Raw genomic sequence first — 25,976 nt, forward strand, 5'->3', positions numbered from 1 at the left:
CCCGCCCCGAGAACGCAAATTAGACCCCCAAAACCTGCTCAAAAACTCACCAAAATTGGCACACACATCAGGATCGCGTGAAATTACGATTTGATACCAAACATGACCCCAAGACATCCCATAATATGCTCAATAGCGCCACCTAGGCACACTCTGAGGGCCCTAGCTCGGGCTAGGAATGTGGTAGAGAGATGAAACCAACACCAAAACGTTCGTATGATCGAGACTCAAAAATCATACGCTGATACCCCTGACCTATCTCCAACAGGAAGCCGGCAATTTCCCCCCAAAGTAAAATCCCCCCACATTTTTTCACCCTTTCTGCCAAAATTTTCTCCTCTGAAACCAAAAATGGTACATGTTTGAAAATTGCCTCACATGACAGACCAGACCCTGCTCTCCAAAAGTTGTGAAGGAAATTGTTGTTTCGGGCCCAGTTTTCGAATGGCGAGCCCTCAAAGTCGCCGACCGCTTTCGGACGAATTTCGCCATTCTCCATGTTAGCAGATGAGGAGAACCGATTTCAGGTCAAAACACTCACTACTAGTACTTCTACTAGTGCCGCATTTGGGCCTCTAGACAAAAAACTACAAGTCATAGAGCTTTAAAAATTACATGGTTGGATTCCTGACAAAATTCCCTACAACCATATGATATTTTTACACAGATTAAGCCAACATTGTGACCTACAGGACAAGTACTTCGGACGTTTCTCATAAATAAAAAATCCATTTTCAGCACTCTTCCATCTGTCTTGTGACGCATTTGTGCTTCTAGACAAAAAAGTAAAACTCGTACAGCTTTTAAAATGCCAAAAATGGATTCCTGACAAAAATTCCTATCATACATGATATTTTTGACACAGATTGGGGTACAATTGTGGACTCTGTGAGGATTTCTTTACATTAGATGGCTGATAAAAACTCCCTCTTCACTCTGATCACACTAGTGTCACGCTAATTAGAATTCCAAGCATGGAGCTGGTGATGTCATTCAGCTTAGCAGAGGATACGTTGCCATGGTATCAACTGACTCCCTGACATCCCATAATATTCTCTCAGAGCCACAAGGCTCACTTCCACCTATGCACAGCAAAACCGCCCTAACTGGGGCTAGGAATGTCATAGAGAGATGAAACAAACGCCAAAATGTTCGTCACATTTTGTTGGACACATTGGAGGGAAACCGGCAGGAGCCCGAGGACCCGTCTAACGCTGCTTGCAGCTTTAATTAGGGTCCTCGGCCTGAGCCAGGGCACCTTCTAGCAGGGCTAGAAGGTGCCCTCGGCCGAAGGCCGAGGGCACTATTGTTCCTGCTGCGTTTCTTTTTAGGGTCCTCGGCCTGAGCAGAGGGCACCTTCTAGCAGGGCTAGAAGGTGTCCTCCGCCGAAGGCGGAGGACACTATTGTTCCTGCTGCGTTTCTTTTTAGGGTCCTCGGCCTGAGCCAGGGCACCTTCTAGCAGGGCTAGAAGGTGCCCTCGGCCGAAGGCCGAGGGCACTATTGTTCCTGCTGCGTTTCTTTTTTTTTTTTCTTATTATTCCGCACCGTCTTCGAACGCTAATTTGACCCCCTAAACATGCTCAAAAACTCACCAAAATTGGCACGCACCTCACAATCCCGGAAAAATTCGATAAAATACCAAACATGACCCCCAACATCCCATAATAATCTCTCTGGAGCCTAAAAACCTCTAAAAACCACTCAAAAACACACAAAAATGGCTCTAGCTCGGGCCAGGAATGTCGTAGAGACATGAAACCAACACCAAAATGTTCCTCTCATTGAGACGCACAAAAAAGGGTGGAGGTATTTTTGCGTAGCTCCAACAGGAAGCCGGCAATTTGCCCGCCAAAATAAGAGTTTTTTGAATTTTTAGCCTTTCTACAGACATTAACTCCACTGGAACCAAAAATGGTACTGGCATGAAAAGTAGCTCACATGACAGACCAGACCCTGTTCTACAAAAGTTGTTCAGGTAGTTGTTATTTCGGGCCCGGTTTTCGAATGGCGAGCCCTCGAAGTCGCCGACCACGCAATGTTTACAGATGGGAGAGGAACTTCTGTGAAGCAGTTGGGCCTCTAGAAAAAAAAGTAAAAGTCGCACAGCTTTTAAAATGACATGGCTGGATTCCTCGCAAAATGTTCTACAAGAGAATCATATTTTGACACAGATAAGGTCAACATTCTGGCCTGCAGGATGAGAAGTTTGTCCCCTTTGGGAATCTCATCCTCCTGCACTTCTGTGATGATGTCACACACTGATTAGGAGCTCCACACAGCTGGTCACATGACTCAGCAGAGGAAACAAAGACTCTCTCCTCCATTAAAGTGCTTATTAGACACCCTCAACATGCTCAAAAACTCACCAAAATTGGCACACACATTTCAAGCATCAAACTCTTCAATAAAATACCAAAAATCCCATAATATGCTCTCTGTCCACATCTACAACATTCAAACAGCCATAGCAGCCAGGAGGAATGTCCTAGAGAGATCAAACCAACATCAAAATGTTCATCTCATTGAGATAAAAAAAAAATACACCGACACCCTGACCTTTACCAGACAGGAAGTTGGCTATTTCTCTTCAGCATAGCAGAGGATACGTTGCCATGGTATCAACTGACTCCCTGACATCCCATAATATTCTCTCAGAGCCACAAGGCTCACTTCCACCTATGCACAGCAAAACCGCCCTAACTGGGGCTAGGAATGTCGTAGAGAAATGAAACAAACGCCAAAATGTTCGTCTGATTTTGTTGGACACATTGGAGGGAAAACCGGCAGGAGCCCGAGGACCCGTCTAACGCTGCTTGCAGCTTTAATTTCTTATTAGGGTCCTCGGCCTGAGCAGAGGGCACCTTCTAGCAGGGCTAGAAGGTGTCCTCCGCCGAAGGCGGAGGACACTATTGTTCCTGCTGCGTTTCTTTTTAGGGTCCTCGGCCTGAGCCAGGGCACCTTCTAGCAAGGCTAGAAGGTGCCCTCGGCCGAAGGCCGAGGGCACTATTGTTCCTGCTGCGTTTCTTTCTTATTAGGGTCCTCGGCCTGAGCCAGGGCACCTTCTAGCAAGAGCTAGAAGGTGCCCTCGGCCGAAGGCCGAGGGCACTATTGTATTTCGTCCGTTTCTTTTTTTTTTTTCTTATTATTATTATTCCCTCCTCCAGTAAATCGCTTATTAGGTCCTCTTAACATATTCGAAAACTCACCAAAATTGGCACACAGATTATGGATGCCGAAAATTTTCGTTTGATACTAAACATGACCCCCAACATCCCATAATAAGCTCAATAGCGCCACCTAGGCACACGCTAAGGGCCCTAGCTCGGGCTAGGAATGTCGTAGAGAGATGAAACCAACACCAAAATGTTCGTGTCATCGAGACGCAAAAATCATACGCTGCTACCCTGGACCTATCTCCAACAGGAAGCCGGCTATTTGCCTCACAAAATTAAAAAATTTTTTTTTTAACAATTTCTGCTAAAATTTTCTCCTCTGAAACCAAAAATGGTACAGGTTTGAGACTACCATCACATGACAGACTAGACCCTGCTCTCCAAAAGTTGTGAAGGAACTTGTTGTTTCAGGCCCGGTTTTCGAATGGCGAGCCCTCAAAGTCGCCGACCGCTTTTGGCCGATTTAGGATTTCTCCATGTTAGCAGATAAGGGGAAACGATTTCACCTCAAAACACACATTCTACTAGTGCCGCATTTGGGCCTCTAGACCAAAAACTAAAAGTCATAGAGCTTTAAAAATTACATGGTTGAATTCCTGACAAAATTCCCTACAACCATATGATATTTTTACACAGATTAAGCCAACATTGTGACCTACAGGACAGGTAGTTCGGCCATTTCCCTAAAATACAAAATCCATTTTGAGCACTCTTCCACCGGTGTTGTGACACATTAGGGCTTCTAGAGAAAAAAGTACAACTCGTACAGCTTTCAAAATGCCAAAAATGGATTCCTCACAAGCTCTACTATCAAATATGATATTTTTGACACAGATTGGGGTAAAATTATGGACTCTGTGAGGATTTCTTTACATTACATGGCTGATAAAAACTCCCTCCAGCCTCTAGTCACACTGGTGTCACGCTAATTAGAATTCCAAGCATGCAGCAGGTGATGTCATTCAGCACAGCAGAGGATACGTTGCCATGGTATCAACTGACTCCCAGACATCCCATAATATTCTCTCAGAGCCATTAGGCTCACTTTCACCCTATGCACACCAAAACAGCCCTAACTGGGGCTAGGAATGTCGTAGAGAGATGAAACCAACGCCGAAATGTTCGTCTTATTTTGATGGACACATTGGAGGGAAAACCGGCAGGAGCCCGAGGACCCGTCTAACGCTGCTTGCAGCTTTAATTAATATAGAGTCTGCTACTATGGCACAAGGGGGCGCTCTCTGTCTGCTGAGACTGCCTTCACGTCTCCCTCTGTTTGAAAAATGAGAAGTTCTTTTGTTTGTTTTTACACAGAAATGCGAAATGATCATAACTTCAAAACTGATGAAAGCAAAGTGAAAAAAACACTTGGAAGAAATAGCTTGATGCTCAAGTTTTTGTTTCCACAGCAGTGAATTTTTTTAAGTAATCTTAAGAAAAGGATGTGGACTTTTCCACCTTTAAGAGATTTGCCAACTTACCTGTAATTTTGATTCATGAGATTACTGATGCTGTTCATTCTCTTTTAACCCCCCCCCCCCCCCCCCCACACACACACACACACACACACACACACACACACACACACACACACACACATACACACACACACATACACACGCACCCAACTTCTAACTTGTGCTTTCATCTCTCATTTACCGCCTTTAATCCCTGCCTCAATCACACACCCCTCCCCAGTTCTCCCACTATCTCTCTGTCTCCATCTTTCTTTCTCTTTCGTCCGACCGTCACTTTAGCTCAAGCTCAACAGTGGGACACCCGGTGCTGTCAGGCCGGGCGACAGCTCCTTTGACCCAGTGCTCCACGCCCTCTCCAGGCCTAGACAGTTCGGTCTCGCCATTTGGTCTGGTAGCTGGAGACACACTGACTGCAGAGACAGACTCGAGGTTAATATGTATAGAAGGAAAATGCAATGCTTGTGTTCAAACAGTAAAGGCAAGATGACATGAAGTTGGACCTAACGCTCACTCATAGGCTAAATATAAAAAACTTAAAACAATCATGGAGAAATGCTCACTGTGCAATAACCAGACTGTATCTTGGGTTCATATCATTCTTTACATTGGGATAATTACAGCATATATAAGGAGCCTTTCAGAATGTTGTTAATGTTTCTTACTTGTATGAAAAGTGATACTGTAAATCGTTGCCTCTAACAGAAACCTACCATTTCAATCTTGTACCTCTCAGATGACAATTTACCACCCTCACACAGTGAATGCTCACTGGCTTCATATTCACCTGATGGTTATCAGTAAGGGAGATCTGGCAAGACTTCCCTTTCTGTCTGGTCACAGCTTGCAATTACACCCAACTTGAGATGTAAGATAATATTCCCAGATCAGGAATGTCCTCTCTGAGAGCATTATCAGCAGACACCATGCAGACATCTGTTTAAAGAGAGCAAGAAAAGGCTGTTATGATCCTATAACTGCATTAAGGTCAAAAGTTTTGTCCCATTTATTGCCTCTGTATTTCCTCAAGTGTTATTCCTTAGCAACAAGTCTGAGCCCTGTAAAGTAGGCCACGGGTCTGAGTAGTCAGCACTGGGCAATAACCATGTGCTACAAATTAAGTAATTTATTTCAATGGAAGGATCAGATTTCAATTGTACATATTTAAAATGTTAATTCATCTGTTAGCATAGCCATAGTTGCAAATACAAAAACAATACCATTTACATGCAAAGAGTTAGGTTCTTGCAACTGCTGATGAAGGCAAGAGCTGAATTACACCTTTTTTCTGACACAACATTCACACTTAACCTTGTAAATAAACGTATTCAGACATTTTGTGTGTTTATATTGTAAAGAATGGAATCTGTGGGTTACTCTATAAGCTATGTTCATTCACTCAGCTTAAGTTAGTATTCATTTCATGAAACTTCAAACTTACCTCTTTATCTCATTTACCATTTAAGTGAATATTCCTTTACATTCATTTGGGCTTCTGTTAATTTTGAATACTCAGAGCTCTGATGAAAGGGTGCACTTGAATGCACCTTGATCCATCAGGTGCTCTTCACTGGACTGTACCAAGTCAGAATTTAAGATGGGGGTGGGTGCAATGGCTCTTTTATATGGCATTTTAAACCAGATGAAGTCAAATGTATAGCTTATAAACATGAATTAAAAGATCCTGTTTGTTTTTTTAAGTCTAAATGAAAAGTTTGGTGTTAACAGTAGTTTATCATTTACTCTGTAGTTACCAAGTCTTTTGAAGAACCCCCTTTCTATTAGAACATGGGATGACCAGGTAACATATAAAGGAAATGTTGAGCCATTTGTTTACATATGCCATGACACCCCTGTGTGTTTCCCTGTTCTGACGGGTTTTACCGTTAGCTTTTAAGAGATTCTGTTTGAATTTATATTAAATTTTAAGCTTTAGTTGTGTTTTGGTAAAAGTGTCATTAAACAGTGCTGGGTTGTTTCATTTAGCTGGTGAGGTGTAGCGTTGACTTGTGTGTCAGGACCATTTTCCTACCTCAATTTATCATTTTCACTCACATTTCCTCAGCAGCTTGCTTGTTTTTCCCTCTATTGTCCTAGACTGCTGATTGGCTCCCCATCAAACTAATTTTATATAGATGCCCTTTGTGTCAAACTATGTTAATGCTCAAATATTTTGTAAAGATAGATAAATTTGTTATTTTTCTTTTGGTTCTTGTTGATGGGATGTCCCTTCAAGCCAGCTTCATCCTCTTGGTAAGTCCCATATGCTGTTTTTTCCCCTGGTTTCCTTGTTTCTAAACTCTTTACTTAAGTCCATAGATTTAGGAGTGACAGTACAAAAAGTCTAACAGGAGAAAAATGCTCTGGTAATATTTTCACAGTTTAAGTTACCAATTTAAAAATGTAGTATATCTTTTTTTATTTTTGTCTATTTTCTTCAGTTTTGTGTTTTGTTGTGAAGGGTTGTAATTTACCCTCTTTCCCTTGTGCTTTTAGAATCAAGAAACTTTCCATAACATGATTTGTCTTAAGGGGCTGAGCACACCACACCACACCACACGAAATCCAGTCGTGCAACTTCTGTCTGAGGCTCCAATCTGTACTACACATTACATTACTATACCCAAGCCCATTTCCTTTAGCACAAGCCTTCACTGTATGACAAACCAGAGTGACTCATTTCATTAAGATACGATAGTTTACACTGTTTGCACCACTCCATTATTTAACCAAGGTTAATGACAGAGGTTGTGTTTTCCCGGGGGACAATTCTCTAAGCTGTGTGTATCTTTCCAGACAGCCAAGATTAAAATAGGCACACCAGACACAGTTATGTGATCACATTGTTCCTGGGAGACAGTGAAGCAGCAGGAGGCCAATTTATCAAAGCAAACATCCTTCCAATAATGTAGTTGCCTTGTAGTTTGGCCAGCCCTCCACATGTGTAGTATGTCAGTCAGTGATGATCACTTCAAAGACTGGGAAGACCCAAATTGCTTCAGCTTACCAAGCAGCATATTAAAATGGGTTTTTTGTTTGTTTATTTGTTGTTGTTTGGAGAGGGCAGGGTCATTATATTTCAGGTGGTTGCTATCTAGTTATGTTACAGCGAAAGTACAAACAAGTTTATTAACTTCATGGGAAAATGTGCACTTTTTCCAGAGAGTAATAAAGAAATATGCCCAGGAAGTCGTGGCTGCTTGGAGGGAAAAATAAATCCGGGGAAAAGTATAAAGGCATATGTACAGTTAATACATTTTCTATGACGTGTAACATAGTGAATGTGGGCTAACAGCTAAATGGTATGTTTTCACACCTTCTCGGCTAAAATGACCAAAAGTTTGATGTATTTCCGGGTTTTTAATCGATAGTAACACATGAGATTCACGCTATAAACGTTGCTTTTACGTACATAATAATGTAATTCATGTTTTTAATACTTACCACTAAAAAAGTTTAGACCCAATGCTCCCCTCAAGAGGAGAGGGAAAAAACAGGCGGTGCGCGCGCCTCGCGCCCGGGGCACGCGAGGTAAAGTGGGATTGGTTCCGTCTGAACGGTGATTAGCGCGTGCAGCGGACCCTCGTATGACCAAGAAGGACTCCCGGTGTGACTGAACGTGATGCTGCAGTCTGTCAGAGTAGCGGAGCTCAGAACGGCGGGTCTATAAAGCTGCTCAGCGGTCTGTCCTCCGGAGAGTCGAGGGGACTGCAGAAACATGCCGGTGACCGGAGCGGGATCACACCAGACCGGAGGAACCCCACCTGCCCCTTCAACCGGTAACAAAAGCTTTTAAATGACATCCTGTTACTGTTAGAAAACACTATTTGAAAAATATAACGTATTTTTTAATATTATAAATCTAATTTAAATGTACGTTTCCTTCACATTTTCTTCACAAGTTAATATTAAGTGTATTATGTACATGTGCTTACAACACGTGTCTCATCTTTAAATCTCTTTGGTTTCAGTGGTTCAATATTAAACATGTACTGAAAAATTAAATTTTGTTGGGAAAAATGGCAAAATTTTAAAACTTATTTTCATATGAGCGTTGTATGAACTGTAAAGTGTAATTAAACACAAATCTGAACCTTTTCTTTAAGTATAGAAAGTGTTGTTTTTGTTCTCTTCCCAAAATTATCAATATTTTATTCCATTTTTAAGGTGATGCAGTTTACAGGGAAAGAAGATTTAAAGTAAGGGGTATTAGGAGTTGCTTGGCTCTGCACGCTGGAGAATCATTTTTCACACAACCTCCTTCTCTCCCCAACAATGGAGCCCATATATCCCCCTTACATCCAATTATTGAGATCCCTGGCAAATATGATAAGAAAAACACTCTCAGTCTTATTTTCCTTTGGCCTGCATGGTGCTGTTTGTTCTACAATTCTTTCTGTTCAAACAGGGTCAGTTCAGTCCACAGCTCAGAGCGAGCCCGACTTTACGGTGCCAGTCATGACCCTTGACCTTGTGGTGTTACCCTGTTGACGATGCCAGTACCTCATTTGGCTCTGTTCTCTCTGGGACAAGGGCTATGATGAAACACAATTCACACTCAGTGGTCCAGATATTAACTTTCACAATCAAGTCTTCACACGCGCTTTGTACAGTGTACTTGTCAACACACACGTATGCACAAAAACAAGCCAATTACGAACATTTGTTTTTCCTTTTCTTGTTTTTTTTTTAGCAGGAAAGCATGCCAGCATGAACTCCGGAAATGGGTGCAACCACAAGGATCCAGACCAGAACCTCAAAGCGGAGTATCTAGTCCTGCCTGTGCCAGTCCCAGATCCCCCAATTCACTACACCAAGGTAAACTGGAATCATCCCAGTTTGGAATGACAGTCTTTTTAGTTCCTCGGAGGAAACTGAATGAAAATACGACAGGATGTAAAAAGTTTATTGAAAATATGTAATTAAAGCTCTGACGGCATCATTTTGATTTGGCTTATATTACTGGTCTGACACTTTGCTGAGTGAGCTCTTGGGTTTTTTAATGTGTGAATAAAAAAAGGGGGAAATGTGGTGTTACGGCCTGAATGTGGTGAAGAAAACAACATGGTTGTGTGGATATATTTATGGTCATTCATCAGTAAGGATTCTGTGTCAAGCATCAGAAATGTTTCCTGAATAAAATATGAGAGTTTTTTATTATCTTCGTCAGGCTGAGGACATACTGTAGCATGAGTTTCAGACAGCTCTCAGGCAGTCTGAGAGGGTAGATGGCCAAGAAGAATACATGCTTGAAGAATTTGTTTCTGCACGTCTTATTGTTTTCTAACTGTGCCCTGGTATCATAGCTCTTTATCAACAATGAGTGGCAGGAGTCATGCAGCGGAAGATTGCGGAAGAAAGATTCCCGTGTATGATCCCGCCACAGGGAACCTGCTGTGTGAAGTAGAGGAGTCTGACAAGGTGAGTACAGTACAAGAGTATCTTTTCTCTGTGACAGGGCAACAATAATTTCACTTTTACCCTCCCTGGGTTCCACTTAAAGTCCTCTTTCATCTCCAACCTCTCACAGGAAGACATAGACAAGGCAGTGAGGAGTGCCAGAGCTGCCTTCCAGTCAGGGTCACCATGGCGATCCATGGACGCCTCAGACCGAGGTCATCTCCTTAACAGACTAGCTGACTTAGTGGAGCGAGACAGGCTACTTCTGGCAGTGAGAAAAACACACATGTGCAACAAATCTTGGAAAACTTATCAAGTTTATTACCATGATTTACTTAAATGATTATTGTCTCTTTTTTATCTAGACATTGGAGAGTCTGGACTCAGGCAAAGTGTTTCTCATGGCATATTTTGTAGATCTGTTGGCCACCATTAAAACATTGAGATACTATGGAGGCTGGGCAGACAAGATTCACGGCAAAACCATCCCTGTAGGTGGGTCTACTCCTCCTTAATCTGTAGATATTCCCACAATTCATGTAAAAATAATTCAGCTGAATGTCTCTGTGTGTTTCCAGCTATCACAAATGTGTTGTAACTCTTTTTTAGATGGAGAGTATTTCACGTACACACGGCACGAGCCCATTGGAGTTTGTGGCCAGATCATTCCTGTGAGTTAATAAAAATGTTAGATACTCATATAAAACACTTTTTTTTTGCATTTATACAAATTAGCATCCTTAGATGAATAACCTGCTGCTGTTTCTCATGCACTGACAAAAATCACGTTTGTGTATTTATGTTGCCACAGTGGAACTTCCCATTGATGATGTTTGCGTGGAAGATTGCTCCGGCTCTGTGCTGTGGGAACACCGTGGTCATCAAACCTGCTGAGCAGACCCCATTATCAGCCTTGCACATGGCGGCACTCATCAAAGAGGTACCTGGATAATAACTAGAGCCGGACCGATTGTAAACAAATGATGAGCAACTTGCACAACGTTAAAACGCTGTATTATAGTCTTACATTAGATTATGGTGGATGTGTGAATTAACAGTAGCATTTATCTCTGTTTATCTCACAAAAAAGCAACTAACACGACGTTAAAATGTCACTCTATAGTCTTACATTAGATAATGGTGGACGGAGGGGCCGGGCACTCGGGCAGCGTGCAGCCCAACACACAGACACACAGGAGCAGGAGCGACAGAATCTCCGCAGAGCAAAATTTTTTTATAATCAGCTACATTTTGGACGATGTCGATTAATTGGTGACAGGCATAATCGGCTCGATTAATCAGTCGGGCTCTAATAATAACACACCTCCTCTAACACACAGCAATAATGAAGGAACAGAGAGTTAATTGAATACTAAAGCTATGAGCTTTGAAGCTTTCAAAATGGGATTAGTACAAGACTTGTAAAAGATGAGCATGTGTATTTTATTTCTGCGTCTGTCTCTGTGCTCAGGCTGGTTTTCCTCCAGGTGTGGTGAACGTGGTGCCCGGTTATGGTCATACAGCAGGCTGTGCCATTTCTCACCACATGGACATTGACAAAGTGGCCTTCACTGGATCTACCGCTGTTAGTAAACCAAACCACTGTGGCGGTGTTTTCTACTGTTTGCCCCTGCTAGTATAAACTGTGACTGTGTTTTGCACATCGTTCTCTTTGCACATTGTTGTCTTTGGTTGCCAGGTTGGGAAACTCATCCAGAAGGCCGCAGGTGAAAGCAATCTGAAAAGAGTTACACTGGAACTTGGTGGAAAGAACCCAAACATTGTCTTTGCTGACTGTGACTGTGAGTCTTAATTGGATAACTTTATAATTATTCAGTGGATACAGTTTTCTTATTGTACTTTTATTTTGTAGAGTGCTGCTTGTATTGTGTAAACTTTTTGAGCAGTGATTCCATTGATTAAATAATCCCAGAGGATAATCAAAAATTAATCCCCTTTTACTGTGACCTCAGTGTAATACAAAAGATACCAATGAGTTGCAGCTTTTCCCTTGTCCTCTCGCCTGTCCTGCAGTAGAGTATGCCGTGGAGCAGGCCCACAGTGGTCTGTTCTTTAACCAGGGGCAGTGCTGTCTGGCTGGATCCAGGGTGTTTGTAGAGGAGCCCATCTATGAGGAGTTTGTCCGCCTCAGTGTGGAAAAAGCCAAATCTAAAATGTTGGGAAACCCATTACAGCCAGGTGTTGACCAGGGACCACAGGTATAGGTCACCTAATATTTGTCAGTGGTTGAAACAAATGATCTAAAACACCCACAGTAGAATAAACTCATCTGCCTTTTTCCACAGATCGACCAGAAGCAGTTTGATAAGATAATGGCGCTGATAGAGAGTGGAAAGAGGGAGGGGGCAACGCTGGAGTGTGGGGGGTCTCGATGGGGTCAGCAGGGACTTTTTATACAACCCACCGTCTTCTCAAATGTCTCAGATGAAATGCGCATCGCTAAAGAAGAGGTACCCTGTTCTGAAACACCTGCACACACAGAAGCACACTTGATGTTCCACATGATCGTCTGCGTCCTAAATCTACCACTCAGACGTGAAATTCCTCCTCTTGTAACCTTTTCATCCTTGCCCTCACTCTTCCCTCTCCCTCTCTCAGATTTTTGGTCCAGTGCAGCAGATCATGTGTTTCCGAAGCGTTCATGAAGTCATCCAGAGAGCCAACGACACACACTACGGCCTGGCAGCAGGAGTGTTTACCAACGACATCGACAAAGCCCTCACAGTCTCCTCTGCCCTGCAGGCTGGCATGGTCTGGTAGGGATCAAATCCTTCAAAAAAACATCCTCTGAAGTCTGGTGGTGGTAGATTACACATCAAATCTAACAACAAATACAAGATTTTATTTTGCTTCATAGTCATGCTGTCCTGTGTGAAAGAGCTGAAACACAACCTGTAATTTTTTGAAGTTGGGGCCTAATGTTAGCTTTCCTTAGGGTGAACTGCTACAATGCCATGAGTGCTCAGTGTCCTTTTGGTGGCTTCAAGATGTCTGGAAATGGCAGAGAGCTGTGAGTAAAATCCTCTAATTCTTTTTTTTCAGGTGAATCATTGCTGATTTTGTTTTCAAAGACAGTAACATTAATAAAGACCAAGTTTATTTGAAAAGTGAAATAAAAGTACATCCCTCTTGTATTTAATTTACTATAATTAAGTTATTCAGAATGTTATTACTTTTGATTTAAATAAGTGCTTATAACTTTGGACTTAATACTTCTGAGGTAAACATGTGAATAGACAATTTTCAATGTCAAAATGAACCTTGAAACTCATTTTAACTTAAGAAAAGTTTTGTTACCTGCTTCCAGTAATAAAGAAAGTTTTGTTTTAGCTTTAGTTCATGTCTTTGGACATAATCACAAGCTGTATACACTATAAATGTTTTAATTGAATATTGCTTCTGTTAAAGGTAGGGTCTGCAGGAATGTTCACTACTTGTTAGTAAACACAAGACTTAAACTGGGATCCTCCTTGGATCAGTGCCAGCGGCAGCACACACCCACAGCCTCCAACCAAAGCTACATAAACACACTCACTAGCCCAACAACCACCTGCAGCATCCCGTTTCTTCATGGAGACTTGAGAGCTGTGCACCTGACTTAGCATGTTAGCACAATCTAATCACAGGTATTTGACACATATCTAGTTAGCAGAAAGCCAATACACATTGCTCCTTGTCCCATGCTGCTCTCAAAGTGAGTGAAAGTGGAGCCAAGCTTCACCCTTGTTAATGAAAAAAAGCTTTGTCTCTTCAGAGTTTCGTTTCACTTTGGTTGTGTTGTTCTTTCTCTGTGTTACGTTCACTATCGTAGCCGCTCAGGATAGCTTCTTCCACTCCCTATCATCATCACGCAAAGTCACTTGTGCACTGGGCGGGTTGTGATTGGCTGATGTACCCAGGCTTACTCTCTGCCCAGAAATGTTCAGATACAACCAAAACATCAATATACAGACTGAGGAGGAGGTTGTGGCAGACACTGACACTGACACACATGTATAGAGGCCTATAGGAGACGACTGACCAGGATTATTCCTGTAAAAGTTGATTTTTTATATTTTAGGAAAATCCTGCAGACTCTGCCTTTAACTTCAATGACCTATGACTTCTTTACAAAACATGATTTTTTTTTCCTTTAAATTTCAGGGGGGAGTATGCTCTTCAGGAGTACACAGAGGTTAAAGCAGTCACCATCAAAATCTCAAAGAAGAACTCGTAACACTTTCATATCACAGGACTTGTCTTGTCCTGGCTCAGCCACCTCTAAAAAAACTGGAAAACTTTAGTCTTCCTAAATATCTGAAACTAATCTTATAATATTTGAGTTTTTGTTCGCAGAAATGATAAGTTCTGCATCACTCTATGGTCATATATTACTGTCACTTCTTCTCAGATACCTCCTCCTTAAACTCCTTCTGTGTTGGATCTTATTTTCTTCATATTACTCTGATGATGCTGCCTATTTGTATGTGTTCCTCTATTGTATCTCAGATGTATTGAAATATTTAGTGGACAACATGTTCTCTGTTTCTGTGTCTGTTGTGTGTATGTTGGTGTCTAAGGTAACCACTTAAACAGCACTTTGACAGAAATGAGTTATTTTAATCAGTAGGTGTCATACAAAAATAAAAATACAGTATACATACTATTTACAATGATTTAACCACAAAATGAATCAAAATGTTGACCATTAATAACTTCAAAGTTTTAAAAGACTGACATGCAGCAAACATGATCATACTCTGTCATCTGTATCACCTGAAGCTGCTGTTTGTTTGAGTACAGTCTCAGGTATGCTCAAATCACAGATAAACAGTAACGTTTGACTCCCTTTAATTCCTACCCTCTCCTCTGTTCCCTTCCTCCTCCTTCACAGTGAGCTCATTTAGATTTCATTGAATTCTTCAGTCAATAAAAATACTTTATTAGTTGGCATGTGTTAAATACTATACTATCTAATAATATCAAAGATAAAGGAGTTATATTAAAGCTTCTATCAGGTAAGACTAAATCTATTAACCACTATAAAAGTTTGAAAAGTACGATAGTTTTAGTGGCACCTCCATTAACACTCTGGTCAGGACTTCAGTGGTATAGACAGCCTCTGGTTGTTATCAGGATTTCAGTCCAGCATTTTCTTTCCTTTATGTCCTTGGAGGCCCTCCCCTACCTCTTCCTCTCCCAGATCCGGGTTGAGGCCCCCTGGCATTTCCAGGAGGGGGTTTTCGTGGGCCTGGGGCACGGGTCACTGGAGCTCTGGGGTTTGGGGCAGCCAGTGACACATCTTTTTGCAGTTTCACTCCTTTTCCTGCTGCACCTGGCTTCAACTTGGGGGACTTGCTGCCTTTCTCAGTTACGTCTAAGATGACAGATAAAGAGCGAACAGAGTGGTGAGGAAGGTCAGGTGCAGATTGGCAGATTGCACATAATGAATCAGAAAGTCTGTGTCTGCTTGTGTGTGTGTGTTTTGTTACCTGCAGGAGGTGGCTCTTCCTCTGCAGGAGGAGGAGGTATTAGAGACCTGTTTGGTAGCAGGTCCTCCAAGTCTTTCATCACTTGATTAGTGCTGTCTTTGTTATTTCTGCGGTTTTTCTCCTCATCCCGAGCCTTAAGTGTGCATGATAAAACATAAAGTTGTTTTTCTGATTGAATCTGTTACAAAGGAGCTAAAAGTAGAGGAGTACCTATACTGACCATTTGCATCTTCCTTTTAAGGTCCATGTTTGCTTGTTGATATCCCTTTGACACTGCATTCAGGTAGTATAAAGCCAACCTGTGACACAATGTCATGAATCTTTTAGATAGGGGCCATTTAACAGTATGGTTAACAACACTCAAACACAAACAGAACTGTGACATTTGAAACTGTTACTTCAGAGCCCCCTAGTGGTTATATATATATATATATATAACAGGCACAATGAGAGAACTGCACACAGAGACTTGCTACCAGTTTAAACTGCAACTGGCAAACTTTTCTTTACAGCATTTTAACAGAGAACAATGAAAAATGATATAATCCCCTCAAAATTTTTTGCCATTGATGCACAAGTTTTTTGGTGTTGAGTCACTGGAGTTTTAAATGTTCATTTAGAAATATTGAAGTGATTTGAAATTATGTAAATGATCCTATAACTATGTAGATATATTGTGTAGTCAATTACTAAACCATATTCAAGGCAATGTTTCCTTTCCCTCCAGAGCCTGACCATTGTTTCACTTTAAGATTTTATTTTTAAGCAAATTATTGTCATTACACTTGAACTCTACTTACACCATGAGGAGAACAGCAGGCATGATGAGTCCAGGGTTGGTGGCGTACGTAAAAATATTTCCTATGAAAGATGGCAGGTCCTGCTCTATAGTTTCCATGACAACATCATACATCTTCTCCTGACCACTGCAGGGGAAAAGTAGTTTAGTAGTAGTACTAGTAGAAGTAGTTGAAGTAGATCTAACAACTGTGGGAATATGCTTGAGAAACTTGAAAAGGGACCACAGAAACAACTGAGATCAAGGTTTTAAAATGTTTGAATTATCCTGCTCAAATATACTTGTGTTTGTTACCAGTACCTTGAAAATAAAGCAAATCAAATCAAACGGTCAATGAATGTCTTATCAGTTCTGTATAAGAAGGCTCCAGTGAGAGGCTTCTTATATAAAGTGTTTTTGATATACTTGATTGGATTGGATACTTCATGTCATTACTGGATTAGCTTTTATTTTACAGTATTTGGGAAAAGTTGTTTGTGACAAATCCATACCAAATTTTATTGTAATTGATCTTTGAATGAATAAAGGAGACCGGAGACGGAATAACTGACTGGCAGATGATGTTCATGTTGTCATAGAGTGATAGTTCTATAAAGTTTGTGACTTCTTAATTTTTTTAAGTAAAAGTAAAGCAAAACACAACTTCACATCTTTGCATGGTCAAGCTCCTGGACTTTTCACAATTAAAGAACAAAGTATGAGTGCACTGCAAAATGTCTCAATCTCATCACAGACAACTTAGTATAAAAAACAATGAAAGCTGATTATAAATTCGAAATGTTCAAAATATATTAAGTCTCTACCCTAAACAATATATTAAAATAATGAAATGACTGCAGAAAATGTGTGTCCCCTTTTAAATTTGAGTTTCCCTTTCTTTTCAGATCCAAGACAAAAGAAAGCCTGGACAAACTTATAAAGAACTGTACGAGGACTATGTTTGTATACAGAGAAAGTCTTCACATATAAAACTCACAGAAGTAAACTGGGTGGGGTTTGGGGATGTGCCAGTACACTCATCTTAATGGGATGACATAAAATAAGGTCTCACGTTTCCAGACTTGTAGAGATGTGTTTATAAAGATACCATTACTTTAGAAAATGTGGGTAATGACACCAAATGCACTTTTTGGTGAAATGTGTTAGATTCCATTTGCTGTTGCATCTTATTTTGTGAAACCTATTGGTATTTCATCATTGTGATGTCAATCCTTTTCGTCTGACTGTATTCCTCTCTCACTGACCTGAACGGTCCACAGTCAAATGATGGGGATAGGGTCATGATGGTGTAGACGACAGGCAGCAGGCTGAGGAACAGCACCAGCAGCAACAGGCCCATGTAGAAGTTGTTGGACCGAGAGGCCTTGAAAACCCGTTCATGAGGAACGTTACAGCACATCACTGCCCAGCACTGGTAGTACATCGATGTCAGGAGACGCAGAACATTCAGACCTACAAGACCTGGGGCATAAAACGCTCCCATCCTGAGGAGAACAGCAAGGTTGATCCCACAAGAAAGTCAATGGAAAATCTCCACAATCGTAAATAAAATGAAGCACACAGCTTTATATTCACTCACCATATCATTCCCTGATTAAAGATCAGTCCGAGCACATTCCCACTGATGTCAAATTCTCCGTATGAGGGCTTGAGTCAAAAGAAGAGCATAGTTAACACTCTTATTGAATTAATACAGAATTTTCTGACTCTCTTTCTCTCTCTGTAATTAAGTTCTCATACTGGTTTCCTCTTTCAGTAGATATCAGGGATCAGCTGTCCTGCCAGATGTCATTGTCTGGTATCAGGTTGACTAGGATCCAAAACAACCTGAGTTGTACTCAACTCGCGTTCAATAATTACTGAACAACATGGTACCAATCAACACTGGGGCTGTCGCAACTCACCAGTGTTGACGATGACTGTCTTTTTTTCAATGAAATATTGATACTGTGCCAAAAATAAGCTTTTGGTAATACCATGTAACTTATTACTTAATAACAGGGGGCGTCTTTATTTCATAAAAAAGGCAGGGTGGGAATTGGGTATCGCAGATACACATGGAGAAAAACTCTGGAGTTTGGTTACACTTCCTCAGAGATGAGATGAATAAACAAAATATTTTACTGTTGAATTTACACATTTAAAGTTCAAACAGACACATTGACCGACTGGCCCACTCTCTCTCTGTCACACACACACACACACACACACACACACACACACACACACACACACACACACACACACACACACACACACTCACAAACACACTAAATACTCACAAATCCGGCCTCCAGGTCCCAGCACCAGCAGTAGTTGAGGTAGCGGACAAGGAGGGCTCGTACAAAGTCACCAATCAGGATGGTCAAATAAGTGACCTGCATGTCTGACACGATCAGCTTCACGAATTCCTTCACAGAATAACAATCAGAGCATGAGTAGAAATGATCATTCTGACTGAAGACCTTTACTACACTGATTCTCATTCATTGCTGGACCACAACAAACTGTATAAAGACATTACTGACTATTCCTACTGCAGTCTCCCAGCAGGGTCCTCTGATAACGTCAGCTGGGTGAACATTTGGGGGAGGCACGTTTGTTGTGTTGTAGTGGGCGCTGTAATTTGCTATATGCTGCTTCAAAGCCCATTCAGTTGCATTCTTGATTGCTTTCTCACTCTCCAGCTAAAGAAAAAAACAATGAATGTTCATCGGTAAATAGTCAATGATAAGCAACATATCTGTCCTGCAATGATATCACAGCAATGACCCTGAGCTATTATCTAAAATTGGCTTAGCTTGGTTTAGCACAAAGATTAGAAACAGCTAGCTAACAATTTACAGAAAGAGTCTTAAAGAGTCTTGTGTTTAAATGTACTTTGTCAACTTAGTTTTCTATCTAGATAATCAAGCTTCAGTGATGTTGGAGAGTAGAGACTGGTCAGCTTTGTCTTCAGTCATTTTGCTAATCTACACAAACTACTGGCTTAAGTATTTAAAGTCACAGTACATAATTCATACCTTGGCGGTAACTTCATCAAACAGGGCAAATAGGAAGGTATAAAGGTTTCCCAAGAAGAGTGCAAAGATTCGTCCCAGCTGCCACTTGAGGGCATCTCGAGGGTGATAGTCCTCAAGCTCTGCAATGGTTTCAAAGAGAGGAGGACACACCAGCCCCAGAAGAGACATCACAAACTCCACCTGAGCAACAAACAGTGGAGAGAGTTAACATCTATCTATGTTGTTAAATTGTTATTTAATGATGATCTGAAGAGTTTGTAGGTTGAAGAAATGTCAAAGGCACAATCTCAACTCGCCTCGTTCTTTTCAAACCATGAGAGATCCTCGCTTTTCATGTCAGCGAACTCCTGCGAACGTTTCACCACAAAGTAAATGAGGTATCCGCTTCCTCCAAGGCTGCACAGGATCATAAAGTTTGCCAGAACCCTGAGGAACCGTCGGAGATGGATGTTTTCATCTTTCTGGTTCTCCTGTTCATCCACTATAGATTCCTACAGTAGAGTGAAATAAATCTGTTAAATGAACAATAAACAAATCCTTTTTTGACTTCACAGATCCCTTAAAGCAGAGTTTTTCTTTTGGTCTCTCTGTATCCTGATCCGCTGAGGGCTCTGCTGTTGAATTGTTTTGTGTTACTGAGCCTTCAATGGATCTTAAATTCTGGTGTGAATTTGTTGGTGTATCTGAATCTATTTGATGTCACAATCACAGTCTTCCAAAGTCTTCTGCTGTCCATCATGTTCTCAATGAAAACATTCCTCTCCCATAAACTCATCACACAGTTCAACACACACCTGCTAACCTTGAAGCTGGTGGTTATGGAGGCGTACTTGTTGTCTGCAGTCTCAGGGTTTCCTATCAGGTAATCCCAGCTGGTAAACATCTTCCAGCTGAAGGTGAAGTCTCCCTCCTCTGCTCCATCCCCTCCTTCATTTGCATTACGAGCCATCCTGAAAGCATAAAAGATCAGGAAAGAAAACATCAAGAGCCCCAAATGTTTCCAATTGCATACATGATCTTACATGTGTGTGTGTGAGTGCCTTGCTTTACGTTCTTATGACAACCATCAGGCTGTATCCAAAGATCCCAACTCCCACCAGCAAGTAAGATAGAGGGAGTCTGAACTGCAGCAACCCGATTGTCCGCTCATTGTTATAGAAGCCATAGAACAAAAAGGAGTACTTTAAATATCCCTGTGGATAAGGCAAATCATAAATACATAAACATTCAGGTCATTATATTAATCCCTATGATACAGATACAGACATAGCTGGGATCAGTTTTAACTCTTACACCAAAGTCAAAGAGCACAGAGAAGTCCATGGCTGTGGCTTGCTCTTCTCGAGGTACAGTTTTCCTGGGAATGGAGCCATAAGGGAGACCCATCAGGATCTAAACACAAAGAAAAGGGAAGAAGGAGCAGAGATTAGATTAAAACGTGAATTACCTTGTATATCCAGGAACAAATGCTGACAAGTTGTACATTAGGCTGTACCTCAGGGATTACTACCAGGCCAAACATGAGCCCAAACAGGACCAGATTCAGGCCGTACATCCACCTCAAAAAGATAAAGTAGGATGCCACAGAGGATCCAAAGTGGCCTGTGGGTGTGAGGATACAGACTGAGTAACTCTTGAATACGTTAACATATGGTTAAGATACGGTCACTGTGACGCCTACTTTCAACTTCCTTTATCTTCCTCTCCCAGGGTATACAGGCTGTTTTGAAGTTTTCGAAGTCACGTTTAAACTTGATCAGTTTCTGAAAATTAACAAAAGATGGTTATTTCACCTGCACCATCAATGTTAAAAAGGTTTGAACTATATTTTGCAGAATGAGCAGATCACCTTGGCCATCATGACTTTAAACGCATACAGCCTCCTGCCTTTTCCTTTACCGAGCGCTCCTTCAAACTTCTCAACAAAGTCCTGAGCCTCCCTGTTTGACAAAACAGAATGACAAACAGCCACCAGTCAAATGATATCCATGAGCTACGTGACAAGGAAAGATTACAGATTAATGGTAGATGGCATGCAGTAAGAGCTCTGAGGGCAAGACCAATCAGCAAGCACTCAGTAATCAACCACAACATGCATTAAACAGTGCGAAGCTCATGAAAGAGTCAGAGCAGATCACCTATCTAGTTCCCTCGTTTACACCAATCTGTATGAAGTGAGACATTCCCACAAAGTACACAAACACACTGACCAACACTACCAACAGCCTTGGCCCTGGCAAGACAGCTGGATGTGTTTACAGTCATGTAACACAAAGAGGAAGATGTCTAACGAGCCAAGCTACAACCAGACTACGCTTCCCTTTTTTGTTACACTTGTTTTCATTTGTATCAATGAAGGAGGATATATCTGGATACGTGATAAGGTTTCTAGCATGAGGGATCTCATGAGGAGTGCTTTTGTATCCATGCAGGGTTCAAATTATCTGAAAGAATGTGATCAGTCTAGAAAACCCCAGAGTGGTCAAATAAAAAGGTCTGTGCCTGGGCTATTATTTCAGAGTTCAGTTTGTGTAAAACCCTGTTTGTGTTCACGTACAAATCACAGAGCTGTGGAAGATAACTACTAAACAGCAAAAGCCACATTAAAATAGTTTTAATAGAGCAAGATCAACATCACATGTACATGACATGAGTGATGGTAGGTTTTAAGGAAAGCACTGAGAAATAGGCAAAGACCATAAAGACACATCAGCTTTATGGAAATATTGAACCAAACTGACAAAATGCATGAGACAGTTACAGTCATTAGAAGCAAGCAGGCAAAGAGGAGAAAAGTTTGCAGCAGTTTTTGTGTTTACTTTAGGGTTACAAGTCTCTTCTGCATGCGCCAGGGTTTATTTCTCAAGGTGGCGATGAGTTTCTTCTTCTCCTCTACCTGTTCCTTCAGAGCTTCAATCTCTCCCTCTGACAGAGATTGGTCATCAGAGTCGGAGGAAGAGGAGCTGATGAAGGGAAAAAGTTGTCACAAGACAAAACAGGTGCACCACTTTGGCATCCCCCAAAACAAGTATCAGTAGTCATTTGTTTTACGTATATCAATACAATGTTTGCATGCTAACTTGTTACACAAAGGAAAATATTACCTTCTGAACCCCAGTATGTTATGATGACAACATTAGCATTAGCAAAAAGCAAGCCTCTTCTCTAGAAAAGGAGCTAACATGGCTATATTTACAGGGTTAGCCAGATGATAGCTAGCTTGTTAGATGAAGTCAGACAGTGTAAAAATAAAGTGTTTATAGTTGCTAAAAATTGCTAAACATCAATGTGTGGAAGCCTGCAATCAAAAGATGAAAAAACAAAAAGGTTCAAATCAAACACCATGTGGTTTTAAAGCTAAGTTAAGGTCAAAAGCAAAAACTACTTCAGCAAAAAGCAAAGGCTAGCTCTATAAAAAGGCTCTAAGAGCGTGTTATAAACATTTAGCGTTTTTAGTGTCATGTTACAGACATAGATTCTCCTCCAAATATATCAAACCGTCTTACTTTAACTTGGACTGTGACCCACAGCTGTTAGCTACTTTTTAAAAACAGCTACAAACACTCTGATTGAAACAGAGGGAGGACCACAGGGGAGACATGGGCTGTTTCCCAAAGCCCAGGTACCTTGCCTTGCCTTGCCTTGGAAGGCAGTGCCTCCGAAGCCACTTCCTTCCAATCCAAGGCAAGTGTCCTGCCTCTGCTCAAAAGGAGATGCTAATGGAACAGCCTACAAAGGCATATTTTGGGAGGAGCTCAGATGGCTACAAATATTGTCATAGCTTGCCACTTTTCTACACTTTTTACTTTTTTATTGTCACATCATTGACACTCTGCAGGTGCAGCTTCCCAGTAATTATAGTTACTTGAGTGACACACAAAAGAGTTAAGTGGTGGACATGGTATAAGTTGTTATTTTCAGAGGTGTATTTTGTTTCTTACATTTAAATTGGAATTTACCACGCGCCTCCGCTAGTGCGTCTTTTCCTTCCATTTTTTTCCTTTTTTGTAGATTCACGCGTTGCATGTTGGGTATTTATGGCCATGGCAAGGCAGCGAAGGATACACCTGTGTATCCTTGGTCAATTAGCCACATGCTAACCAAATGGAGGACATATGCCTCCAGAGGACATGAACATTGGAACAGCACTTGGGCAGCGACTGATGATGTGGATGCATGTCCACACCCACCCCACGCCCACATCAGACCAAGGCAAGGCAAGGTACCTTGGCTTTGGGAAACAGCCATGGTGTCTCTGCATGTTAAAGATAGGGTCGGCATGATTTTCCTTAAAAATTAGAATGTCAGCTTTTACAGGCATACTCTTGCAGTCGTCCCCGTTGGGACTCTGTTAGTGTCCATTCTAACCCTTTCTCTTCCTGACTGTTGATGTTTTGGTTGTATTTCTTGGGCGTTTCTGGGCAGAGAGTAGACATGGCTACCTCATCCAATCACATCGCGCCCAGTGCGCAAGTGACTTTGCATGTTGATTCGCAGGTGAAGAAGCTCTCGCGAGCGGCTACGACAGTGGACGAAGAACGGAGACTAAAAAGCACAACTAAAGTGAAACGGAACGCCAAACAGTTAGATCTTTTTTCCCAAATTAGGGGGAAGCTTGGCTCGACTTTCACTCACTTTCAAGCACTTGGAGAGCAGCTCGGGACAAGGAGCGACGCGAGTTGGCTTTTTGCTAACCGGGCATGAGTCAAATACCTGTTGTAACAGTCACTGCATTGTCATGAGTGCACTGCTGCAGTACCGAGTGCTACCGCTAGGAGGTGCCACCTCTCTTTATTTTGCTGTGTTTACATGTATGTCAGAGACGGCGTTCCTGGCCGACCGAGCAGAACAATTTTTGACATGTCGATGGAGGTTTTGACATCTAGTTCAACTTTTCATGTATGAAGAGCGAACTTGTTGCGCTTGAGACCTGGCTACATGGTCCAAGTTTAGTTTTTGCAATAAAACTGTCGTGTGGAAAGTCCCTTACGGTCCGTTTTCTGTTTTATGCTGAGCTGCTATCCTAGGATTAGCCTTTAGCTCCTCCACGCACCTGCACCAACTACATTGAACTGTGATTAGCTTGTGCTAACACGCTAAGTCTGGTGCATGGCTCTCGAGTCTTTCCCAAGTAGAAACGCGATGCTACAGGTGGTTGCTGAGCTACTGAGTGCGTTTACGTAGCTTTGGTTTGAGGCTGTGGATGCGCACTGCTGCTGGTACTGAGCCAGTTTAAGTCTTGTGTTTACTAACAAGTAACGAAAATTCCTACAGACCCTACACCTAAGCTCTGTGTCTTTCATTTGAAGCCAGATGTGAAAAATAAATTAACAAAAGCTCTCAGCCATAAAGACTGAATCACTGTAACATCACTTGTTCCACGTGTAAAACATAAACAGTTCACCACCATTTTTACAGTAGATTTAGTGTGTTTAGGTAAATGTACTAAGATGACATTTATGTGATCAACAAAAATAGATTTAATTAAAGATAAATGAAAACAGATTTTTTCTAATGTTTCGTCTGTTCCTCTGCTTATCACCAGTCTTTCAGAGGTCCTGCATGAGCCTGAATGAAGACAGCCTCTACAGGTGTGTGGAGCATGCAGGTAAGTGAGGGACACCTCAGAGAATACTGCACCTGCTAAACTTCCCACTCTTCTTTTTCTTGTCCTTCTCACCACCTTTATCCTTCCCTTCTTTCCCTTTAGCTTTTCCCTTCTTCTCCTTATTCTGCTCCTCTTTCTCCTGTTTTGACACAGCTTTTCCTCGTTTCTTCTTCTTTTGTCGCTCATCTTCGCTCTCCTCATCGCTCTCCTCCTTAGCGACTTTTCTCCTGGAGGCCTTTGAACCTTTGCTCCTCACGCTGCGGTTGTCTTCCTCGTCCTCCTCATCACTGTCCCTGGGCTTTGCCTTCTTTTTCCGGCCTCTCTTCTTTGGTGCCTCATCCTCGTCCTCATCCTCATCCTCATCCTCGTTATCGCTGGCTTGTTTGGCTTTGCGTTGTGGTCTGACTCTTCTGTTTTTAGCTCTCCTTCTGGCCTCATCTGTGACAAACACACATTTAACACAAACAGGTAAAACATTGGTCCTGCAAGACATCTCCGCTGTGGCAGTAAGATCCCCCTGAGTGGATTTTCAACCTCTCAAAGGGCACAAAAATAATCTCTTACATATTTTTAAAGGAGAATTTGATGAGAAGTCAGATGTAATCTTACAATCGATCACGCCATTTACTTGTAGGTAATGAAAAGAAAAATTACTCACCTTCACTTCCACTATCGATCACAGCATCAACCTCCATCCCAACTGTAAACAGGCAAACAAAGCCATAAATCTCTACAAAGATACTTCCCAACAAGTATAAACTTTCCCTATCATGAAACAGAAATTTAAAAAAAATCAAACATTTAAAGACAGTTTTTTTTCCAGTGAAAGCAATTTAGATAAAAACTTACCATCCTCCACTTTAATAACAGCATCATTCTTCCTCTTTGGAGGCATTTTGATGGGTCTGTTTTAGTTTTGTTGTTCCCCTCTGTCTCCAGTTTGTCTTTCTCTTCTTACTCTAGACTCCACTACATCCATGAGTCAGTCCCAGAGAGCAGCTGACA

The 25,976-nt window shown here is 41.6% G+C and overlaps 2 protein-coding genes across 2 annotated transcripts; one reads left to right on the plus strand and one right to left on the minus strand.

Annotated features, from left to right (window-relative positions):
* The first annotated feature begins 8,181 nt into the window (after positions 1–8,181).
* On the plus strand, positions 8,182–14,797 carry LOC141790201 (aldehyde dehydrogenase 1A1-like). Its single transcript, XM_074669900.1, is given in 15 exon segments — positions 8,182–8,428; positions 9,343–9,467; positions 9,956–9,991; positions 9,993–10,070; positions 10,180–10,320; positions 10,415–10,544; positions 10,659–10,720; positions 10,861–10,989; positions 11,521–11,634; positions 11,749–11,851; positions 12,084–12,268; positions 12,356–12,520; positions 12,669–12,826; positions 13,006–13,080; positions 14,214–14,797. Coding segments are annotated over 15 exon segments (1,635 nt in total). The 5' UTR covers positions 8,182–8,367; the 3' UTR covers positions 14,287–14,797.
* A 414-nt stretch (positions 14,798–15,211) lies between these two features.
* On the minus strand, positions 15,212–25,976 carry tmc2b (transmembrane channel-like 2b). The gene is made up of 21 exons (XM_074669899.1): positions 25,821–25,976; positions 25,630–25,671; positions 25,004–25,409; positions 24,123–24,134; positions 22,183–22,326; positions 21,213–21,303; positions 21,045–21,126; positions 20,859–20,965; positions 20,657–20,755; positions 20,414–20,556; positions 20,166–20,313; positions 19,660–19,854; positions 19,364–19,543; positions 18,869–19,027; positions 18,623–18,751; positions 17,920–17,987; positions 17,585–17,824; positions 16,342–16,467; positions 15,762–15,840; positions 15,542–15,674; positions 15,212–15,426 (listed from the first exon to the last, which is right to left on the minus strand). Exons 1-21 carry the CDS (start codon positions 25,864–25,866, stop codon positions 15,212–15,214), a joined length of 2,844 nt encoding a protein of 947 aa, XP_074526000.1. The 5' UTR covers positions 25,867–25,976.

The sequence above is a fragment of the Halichoeres trimaculatus genome, unplaced genomic scaffold (genome assembly GCF_033239565.1).
Source record: "Halichoeres trimaculatus isolate MK-OKI-2021-1 unplaced genomic scaffold, fHalTri1.1 fHalTri1_scaffold_5, whole genome shotgun sequence".
NCBI lineage: Eukaryota > Metazoa > Chordata > Actinopteri > Labriformes > Labridae > Halichoeres > Halichoeres trimaculatus.

Bases quoted from the DNA above. Each gene is read 5' to 3' on its own strand.
- tmc2b (XM_074669899.1), bottom strand. From the start codon at position 25,866: ATGCCTCCAAAGAGGAAGAATGATGCTGTTATTAAAGTGGAGGATG. The intron at 20,966-21,044 runs GTAGGCGTCACA...TCACACCCACAG, and splicing joins GAAGATAAAGGAAGTTGAAA to GCCACTTTGGATCCTCTGTG. The intron at 18,752-18,868 runs GTCAGTAATGTC...TATTCTGTGAAG, and splicing joins GGGAGACTGCAGTAGGAATA to GAATTCGTGAAGCTGATCGT.